This window comes from Vespa velutina, chromosome 8 (genome assembly GCF_912470025.1).
Source record: "Vespa velutina chromosome 8, iVesVel2.1, whole genome shotgun sequence".
Lineage (NCBI taxonomy): Eukaryota > Metazoa > Arthropoda > Insecta > Hymenoptera > Vespidae > Vespa > Vespa velutina.
The window spans coordinates 5761259-5771258 of NC_062195.1; the positions used below are offsets into that span (position 1 = coordinate 5761259).

General features: G+C 38.0%; 1 protein-coding gene across 3 annotated transcripts in view; it reads right to left on the reverse strand.

Annotated features, from left to right (window-relative positions):
- Positions 1–10000, reverse strand: part of LOC124951271 (serine-rich adhesin for platelets-like) — a 42917-nt gene that overhangs the window by 1225 nt on the left and 31692 nt on the right. For 2 of the 3 annotated variants that reach the window (XM_047499417.1, XM_047499418.1), the window contains 6 exons: positions 9297–9439; positions 8875–9092; positions 8031–8257; positions 7461–7787; positions 1295–7154; positions 1–1151 (listed from right to left, as the gene is read on the reverse strand). The exon at positions 1–1151 is cut by the window's left edge and continues 1225 nt beyond it. In XM_047499417.1, the coding sequence (XP_047355373.1) occupies positions 1–1151; positions 1295–7154; positions 7461–7787; positions 8031–8257; positions 8875–9092; positions 9297–9439 (7926 nt within the window). The remainder of the gene's footprint in view (positions 1152–1294; positions 7155–7460; positions 7788–8030; positions 8258–8874; positions 9093–9296; positions 9440–10000) is intronic. The other variant, XM_047499419.1, reaches the window with a different exon arrangement.

Below are 10000 nucleotides of genomic sequence, written 5' to 3' on the forward strand. Positions count from 1 at the left end.
ATTATTTACATTTATACTCGGCGGCAAAGATTCCGAATCAAGATCCATGTCCAATTTAATGTTAGATGGAATGCTGGATACGCTGCTCGGCGAGCCTTCTTTCGAACCATTCCTCGAATCCATCTTTATTCGGTTAATATCCTTCGAGGAATCATTTTCGAGCAAAGGTAAATGAGTCGGGGAAAGTCTTGACATGTCGGAATTACTATTCGAACCTTCCTCGTCCTGGCTTAAATTTTCTAACGTGAAGCGCATATGTTTAGCAGGATTTTCCGATTGTAATTCTATCGCCTTATCCCCCTTCCTTCTTTTACTCGTATCCTTTAGACTTCTCGTACGTTGGGTCGCATTCTTTCTACGTTCGTTTAATTTAAAATCAGCAACCGGACTTGCGTCCCTGCTACCGCTCGACGAGTCCAAAGGACGAAAATAGGAACTGCTGTACGATTTCATCCCCAGGGATTGACTGCAGGATGCATCTTGCGAGGAATGGTCGAACGAAGGTGAATGATTCGTATCGAACAACAAATCTGCTTCTGGAAATAAATCGCTGGTACTTGGCTCGTCAACACCTAAATCCTCGCATTCCTCCGATAGACTCTTTTGCAATCTAAGCTCACGCTCTAACGCAGCCGTTTTCTTTTCCATTTTTTGTTGTAACAATTCACGATCTAACCTTTGATGTAATTGGCTCTTCATAATACTCTTGTTCGAATACTGCTGAAATGGCTCTAAAGTATGATTCATAAAATATTTCTTCGTATTCGTTTGATAAACTTGTCCACTCGCCATTTCTATTCCTTGTCCTTTATTGATTATTTGCAGCACGCTTTGTACATTATCCGAGTTATCGTTTTCCCTTGAATATACCTTCAATGGCTCGATTCCCAAAGGATTTGTTGACGTAGGCACGTACCTCCATGGTGTATCTGGAGATACCTTTCCTTCTGGTTCCCATGCCTCTTGTAATCTTGCGTTTCCATATAACAAACCGTTACCAATTTTACAAGACACGTCAACTGATTCGCTAGATTGTTGAACCGGAGATTCCTGACTGTCCGAACTACTAGGACCACCTGTCACTAAATATTGCGTTGAATTTTCGATATTCGATGAATCTTTATTGCTAGACGCAATAGTGGACATGGAATCTGTAAATAAACAAATGAATTGATCAAACAATAAAAAAACATTCATTCCAAAAGAAAAATCAATGATATTATCAATTAATTGTTTGAACAATTAATTAATTATTCATGGTAATTTATTCATAATTCATTCGTTAGAATCTTACCGATCTTTGTATTATTTTGTAAAGACGTAACGATGTTGGAGCAAACAACGGAGTTCGTGGAGATTAAATTTCTAGGGACGATTTCCTGCATGCTCACAGCATCCTCTATTTTTCTCTTGACCGTTTTAGGTGAAATTATCTTAGCGTCGGATATTATGTCGGAAGAAGATTCCTTAATATCCTTTTGCTGTTGCTGACTGCCATTTATTAAAGGATCTGTTGATTGTGCAGCAAAAGCTAAAGCAATCGTTGCTGCTGTTTGAATAGATACCGGTTTTTCATTATGCGTCTGATTATCTTGCGATGATTTTTTTTCGGTCGAATGAGAAATTGTTCCTGGTGTTAGACACACCACGTTTTCAGTTTTCAATCCCGTGGGCGTTGTTATCTTATGCATAGAAGAGTTAAACAATCTCGTACTCTGTAAGGCCAAATTTGGATTACTCGTAATTACACTACAAATCTGTTGATTTTCTGATATCTCGTTAAGATTTCGTTGAATCAAACCAATAGTTGGATTAGTCTTATTAACCACAATAGTACTTGTCGCTGATTCCGTAGAACCTGCCACAGAAGCAGTTACGTCAGATTTCGACGCGTTGATATCACTTATAATATTATTTTTCTCGTTTACAGATTCTCCTGAAAATTGATTGCTAGTTGCCGTTTGTGGAATAACGACAGAAGCATTTTGAACAGTATTTTGCGTAGTATTTAACGACTGATTGCCCGATAAAGTCTGTAATGTTGGTATCTTAACTTGTTTCACTTGTGTAGGCTGAGAAATTATTTTACCAGCTTGATTTAGAAAAGATTGTAGTACCAGTGTGTTAGATACACCGGTATTACCGGTAGCTCTGACGGTCGCTGGCATAGTAGTAAGGAACTTAGATCCGCTCGATACTATCGTAAATTGTTGACCACTTTTCATTAAATTCATTGGTAAAATATAATTTGTACCTGGTACCAAGACAGCCGTACTTCCAACTTTTCCTGTAACTGATGCAATAGCTTCGCTAACGCTGACAGAGCTAGTTTGTAAAGCTTCCTGAACGATGACAGCTCTTGGTTGACCAGCACCTGGTTCGGCAAATATGAGATTGCGCCTTTTAACGTTCAATTCGACGCCGTCGCTAGAATCGCTGGTCAGATTACGTATTTCGGCATTCGTATCGTTGGTGTTCGTTACATTCGTCGATGGTTCTTCGGTAGTTACAAAACTTGCAGGGCTATCTTGAACGTGTACGACTCCGCTTGAAGAATCTTCGCTACCCATTGTCCTCCCAAGATCATCCGCACTCGGACTTAATTCCGATGTTTGCGGTTTTGTCTTACTCGAGCTAGATTTTTTCCTCTTCGAGGACTGACTCGGATTAGTTGGAGGATTGGATCTTCTTCTCGGGGCAGGTTTGTTATTAAGATCTGGCGAATTTCTTAATTGTTCCGCGTATTCGTCTAAAATAGCATAAATCCTTTGGGCCGTCTGTTCGTCCTCCTGTGGCTTTTGTTGAGGTTTCGGTATAGGCGAAGCCTTAGACGTGTTCGTCGCACTTGTTTTCACAGTTTTAGAAGAAGATTTCTTAGATGTCTTCGAAGAAGGTGGAGTAGAAGGTGTTTTACCGGATGAAGGAATCGGAGCAGGTGCTGGAGTTACGCACGGACTCGACGAACTTTGGGAAGTAACACTTAACGCCGGCGAGGCTACCGGTTGGCAATAACTTGTTACAACAACTACCGGCGTCGAATTCGATACCTTGACAGCGCCACTTGCCGCGTTTTGACTTACATAAGCGAGGGAAACTTTTTGAGGAAAGACGTCTTGTTGAAACGTAACGTTGTTACCGTTACCGGAGAACTCATTGTTGCTACTTGATTGCGTTGGCATCAAAAGTTGCTGAGCAAGCGCGCTAACGGATACTTGTTGTTGCTGCGACTGTTGCGATGTTTGTTGTTTTTGTTGCTGCTGTTGTTGTTGCTTATTCGATTGCGTTGTTGTTTGCGTTTGTACAGTAGTAGTTGTCGTAGATGACAGAGATTGATGTGATTGAGGTTGAATGGTACTCCTTTCCTTAACTTGTTCCAAAACACTCTCAAATTCTCGTAATTGTTCCAAAGTCGTCGAACTTACTTGATTCGGTACCTCTATCGGTGAGCTCAATAAATTGTCGGTTCTTACATTCTGTTGAGTTTGTTGTTGCAATCTAGGAGTCGTAAGTACAGCCTGTATCGTACCAGTAAGATTTTGTGGTCTTAAGGGAGCAGCGGTACGAATGATATTCAGTTTCACTACCGGCGTTCTACCTGTTGGTATAGAATTAGCATGAGATATCGTTGGTATGATATTCAATTGGCTAGGATTCGTGGTTGATATCGTAACTGGTATTTTGTGCGTATATATTACACCTGGGGAAGCGTTTTGCACACTTTGCACGAGCTGCGTCAACGTTTGATTCGTATTCAAGTTCGTTCCCGTGTTTGCGTTAGCGCTTGAGCTTTGAACGATATTCAATATTTGTCTACCAGCAGATAATTGTAGATTAGGAATGTTGGTTATTGACTGTACGTTGATACCTGTCGCTGAATTAGTCTGCTGTGCGTTAGGTACTGATGTTTGTACAGCTTTCGAAAGATTTGTTGTCTTTTGCGTGGACGCAGATTGAACAAGTGACTCTGTCGTAGTAACCGTTCCGCTACTCGTCTCCGTCGATAATGTATAAATCGTCCTACCGAATGCTTGTTGAAACTTTGGCAAGCCTGTATTTTGACCTGGTTGCGAGGATACCTTCACGGACGATAATCTGTCGTAAGTATTTCTATTGCTGGAGTTATTGGTTCCTTCCGTGTTACGTTGCGTCTGTCGTGAAAAATTTCCAACGTTTCCGTCATCCAAGTTCTGCAAAGTAAGAACATTCCTTTGATTCGTCAGTACGTTGGGATTGACCGAAGCCAACTGGTAAGTACCGTCAGGTTTGCAAACTATTTGTAATTGTTCGGATCCGATCGATGAAGACGGTACGACCGTCGAAGACGGCGATGACGAGGATGATGTCGTCGTCGTAGTCGTTATCGTTGTAGTTGTTGTCGCTGCCGAACAAGGCGAGGGTGATTTTTTTGGAGACTGATGTTGACTACCACGTCGCATAGCAGTTCTTGGAGTTGTATCTGACTCGAAATGAATCGTATTCGTTGGGGTAGTCGAAGATGTGTCTGGTGGCTGATTAGCTTCCTCGCCTATGTCAGGTAAAGCAGATGATCTTGGTGGTGGCGTTTGACCGGCTGGACTCATCCCGACACCGCTGTCGTGTCCACCGGAAGATGGTGTACCAGGTAACTGAATACTACCAGCTACGCTTGGTGTTCTGTTTGGTCTTGGAGGTGTATTACCGCTATTGGTAGAACCTGAATTAGGACTCTGTGGAATGTTTCGAGATAGTTGTACAACGTTTACAGTTGATCGAACCCTCGGTGGTACCATCATATCTAAGGAATTCAAACCTGGTACATTTTTTGCTAATATATCCGAGTCTCTTACCGCCTTCGCAAGTATATCAAATTTGTTCTTACCCAAATTAGATTTAACGGAGCTTAAATCTCGACTATCTACGGTACCTACTAAATCAGTTTTACTTGAATTATTGCCAGTACAGTTTTTTTGTTTCTGAAATGTAGTCATTACGTTTTTGTTAGGTGAGAAGGGCATGGTCTTTTGTATATTAATTAGTTCGCTAGTGATATCACCGGTACTAAGTCGCTGTTTTTTTTTTGAACGAACTAATTTCCTATCAATTTCATCCGCTCTGGTTAAAACGATTTTTGGACTTAAATTCAACGTACTCAGCATTGGCGCAAATTTGGCTACGCTACTGGACTCCTCATTTAACTTATTGTCTTTGCTTTTATTAAGCAAATTTTTTTGTAATATCTGCGCTATCCTCGTCGGCTTTTTTGCATTTTGTGGCCTAAACATTCGCAAAGATTTCAGTACCGCAGGATCGCTTCTTCTTTCGGTTATTATTAATGGTGCTGCTGCCGTATAAGCAGACCCTTTGATCGTTTCTCGTTTGCTTTCATCCATATCAGCGGAAAATAGAGTTATTATGTCGTTGGTACTCACGTCGGAACCACTTGCGTCCTCGTGAGAAGAAGCATGCCTGACATTTTCGTTAACCAACATGTGAAAATGCGAAACAGAATCGACGGTTAATTTCGATGGCTTAACTCGTTTCTTACTAATTTCCTTATTAGAAGATTTACTAGTTTTCTTTTTGGTTTCTAATCTACAACCGTCACTACCGAGACTATCGGTTTGGCTATCTTGCGTGTTACTATCAGAGTCGGAGACAGAGCTAGCACGATTCCTAAAATGTTTTGGTTTACGTTCTGCGCTGTCATAATCGCTTTCGGAGGATTCAAGCCTATGAACTTTGCGTTGTCTTCCTGTCCTTCGAACGCGCAATACACTTCCACTGTCCGAATCCGTAGTAGTCGTATCATCCAAACTTCGTCTCGTTGAAGATCTTTTGTAGCCTCCTGCTGGTTGAAAACTACCAAATTGTTCCGAACCATCGGACGGCAAATCGGCCCATTGTTCGTAGCCCTTTTCAATACCAAAAAATACATCCTTCGTATCATCTTCCGATGGCCAATCTTTGAATTGTGAATAGTCAATATTGAGATACTTCAACTCTTTATTCGTATTTCGCATCTCTTCCGCATTTTCCAAATACCTCTCGCATAAATTATTCAATTCTTTCCAATCTAATACCCAACTAAGCATATGATATCTCGGACTACTGAGAACTACCGACAAATCGTCGCATAACTGTGGCGAAAGTCCAAGTTTCTCAGCATCGAGAACTTGATTTGGTACGGACTTTTCGTCATAATTCGCCGATCCCGTAACAGCTTCACCCTTTATCAAGATCAAAGCGTCTAACGTCCTTTCTACGTTTTCCGCAGTTGTACATGCCTCAGGAGATTTACTATTTGTTGTTTCGTCGCCGGTAAATTCACCACAATTGAAACAGAGCTCTCCCAATGGGCCATCGCTAGTGGAACTTCTTTTCGGATGTAAAAGACACTTATCGTTGAGCGGCACGTTATCGTTTTTTCGCGAAGCCGTCAACATACTTTTCAACAGCTGATCCGTACGCTCAAAGGTTTTTGATACTTTGCCGTTCTGAAAATCTATGGCCTTTTTCGTCACTGGAGTTGGTGCTGCGATCGTCATTATCGTACTCGTCAAGGACGACGAAGCTATGGTCGCAACTAATGAAGAGGAAGAATATGTTGTGGGGATAGAACTGGATGTAGAGGTAGAGATAATACTTGTGGTGGCGGTGGTATTGGCGGTGGCGGTGTTAGTGGTGGTGATGCTAGTGTTGTTGGTGGTGGTGTTGGTAGTGGTAGCGGAAGAGGACGACGATAAGGATTCTAGGATGCTACCATTACGTGATATCGAAATTCCACCCCTTTCCGAAACAGTCTTTTCACTTTTCGTTATCGACGTGGTCGAATGATCGTTCGTCGACGTATTTGGAAGTTTCTCATTTTCAACGACATCGTTCAACGAACCATCATCTTGCTTCGTTTTCCCACAGGCTATTGCAATATCCTTTATCCTGTCGTAACAAGCTCTGGTAGGATGCAAAGAAAATGCCGTTAGAACGCATTCCCTCGCTATACCAATATTGCTACCAACTACGTCAGCCAATTTGAGAAATTGTGTGCTCAAACGTTTGGCCGTTTCTCGTACTTTCTCTTTGTCCGATTTTGCCTTTTGACTTTCCAACTCATTCATATCAGTCGTTAATGCCCTTATATATAACTCGATTACCAATGGTTTTATACTGTCGCCAAACTGCAATAAAAAATTTATAAGATATTATAAGAATATTTTATATACACATACTTGTTCTAATTAACATTAGAACTATCAGACTCGACAAAATGAAGAATTAGAATTGTACTTTTATAATTACTAAAATCATAATTATTATAGAATTATTTGTGTTCGTTTATAGTGTAGTAAAATTAAATGAGCTAAACATAATAAAGTATCCTTTTTTCTTTCTTTTGTTTTTTTTTTATCTTCTTCAAATATACGTTTCTGATTAACAGATGTAAAAAATAAGTCAGTAGTTCTAACGTTAAGTATTGTACTCACATGCTTGATAAGTACAGCACAGAATATGTATATATGTTGAGCACTTTCGGCAGGTTCTATTAATTTTCTAATCATTCCAGATAAAGTTGGTGTAATATCTTTCAATTTTGAATGTAACAATGCCCAGGAATTAAAAATTTGTTCCAAAATATTCGCACCGGTTTCTGATACCGGTCGTACCATGCCGGCGGTTACAAGATACTGGGCTACTAATTCCGCAGCTTTTATAGAATTTCTCCAAACACGAGCTGTTCCATATTTAGTTGGTTTTTCTCCGCTTAATCTCTGTACTAATTCGAGTCCATCATTAAGGTCCATTAATTTTAGCTGAAACGAATAATTTTATCGTTATCAACTTCAATAATAATATTCTCTTATTAATCAATTGTAAGAATAATAAAGAGTATATCTAACGAATGAAAATGAAAATGAAATGAAATGGAAATGAAGAAAAAGAAATAAAAGAGAATTAATTCGAATATCAATTTTGAATATATTAATTTAATCAATTAAATTAATAAATAAATATTATAATAATAATCGTCTCGCTGATATGTTAGTTATACTCACTTGAGCGAAAATATCTTGCGTGCGTTTCAATTTGTACAGGAGGACAATATATACGTCAATCATGTAATGAATCTGATGGGGATCTGAAAGCGATCTTAATCGGTCGCTTCTTCTAAGGGAGCGTATGCACGCTGCAGCGAGGTTCACCGCTATGTCCTCGCAACGGTCCTCGCAAAGTATTTTCAGTCTCATCGTCAGCAACTCGCCCTTTTCCGAACAGCAAAATTCTAAAAAAAGAAAGAAAGATGGAAAAGAAAGAAAGAAAGAGATAGTTTTTCTTTTCTTTTTCTCTATATTTTCTTTTTTTTCTTTTCTTTTTCTTTTTTTTTTTTTTTTTTTTTTGTAAATCAACTTTTTCTCTATTATGAATGATTATAATCATTTAATATAACAATATTTAGTAAAATAACAAAAATATGATTTAGTGGTCCGTATGTATAAATATTTCTTTCATAACATATTAAATCCTGTTGTCCTTATAATCCTCCTTTTTCTTTAATACAATGATTTTAATTAATTTATCGTCAAAGAAATATTCCGTGTTGAAATTATACACTTATGAGAAAGAATTCCATTCATTAATGGCGTTCTTTGACGTTCTATTCTACCGTAACGAAAAGATATTAAACGAAGAAAGATGTTTTGAAAGAAATTGATTTTACTTGATTTTTCATGATCGATGAATCTTTCATTTATAAAGAGAATAAAAAAAGAAAACTATAAATAAATTAAAATAAAAAGGAAACAAAAGAAAGAAAGAAAGAAAGAAAAGGAAAGAGAGAAAGAAAAAAAGAAAAAAAGAAAGAAAGAAAAAAAGAAAAAAAGAAAGAAAGAAATGCTTTACCTTCTTCATGTTCGGAATCCGGTTGTCCGTTAAGTATGCTGTCGAGAGCAGGATGTGTCCATGGATTGTGCACTAGAGCTATCAAGGCGGTACACCTGAGTGCAGCGGGGTGTTGCACCAGGTGAGACGCGCACCTCTGCAATGTTACGCTGAGGTGCGTCTTCGTGGCGGGTGACAACTTTGGCCACTCCCCGCGCAATACCAGTTTTAATGTATGTCTATAAAAATATATTTATATATATATATATATATATATATATATATGTGTATGTGTGTGTGTGTGTGTGTGTATGTATTTGTGTATAGATATGTATGTATGTTTGTATGATAAAACATTTCGAGTATAAAATGACGAATGGAGCAACGTAAAAATAATATTAATGGCCAAAAATATAATATATTATTTTAAACATTTAACTCACTTGTGAGCCCATTCTATGAGAGACTGGGTGGCCTCTGGCGTTGCCCCAGGAATGAAATTGGTGACATGCTCCCAGGCAGACAAAAGTGCATTCACCTTGTCGCCGTACTTCTTTTTGCTGTCACTCAATGTCGCTTCAAGCCCCTGAAAATTGACGGTATCATGTAATAATTCGATTGATCATAGACAACAAACGAAGAATAATAATAATAATAATAAAAAAAAATAAAAATAATAATAATAATAATAATAATAATAATAATAATAATAATAATAATAAGAAGAAGAAGAAGAAGAAGAAGAAGAAGAAGAAGAAGAAGAAGAAGAAGAAGAATAAGTAGAAGAAGAAGTAATAGAAAAAGAAGAAATTGTATTTTAAGATTATATTATTTTAAGATTATTAAATTCATAAAGATTAATTTAAAAAAAAAAAAAAAAAAAAAAAAAAAAAAAAAAAAAAAAAAAAAAAAAAAAAACATTTAGTTATCCACTTTATATTCCTTTATGTCTTTTATCCTTTTGTACTTGTTTCAAATAATCGAATAAATATTTATTGTTATTCAATAACGAGCCAATCAGCACGATTTTCGTGTCGAACGAGCGAGTACTTCTCTCTAACACAACTTCAAAGAAACGTTCTATCGGCAATGATGTTTATGAAAGATAATGTATAGCTTCGTCGAGTATTAAATAATATCGTTAAAT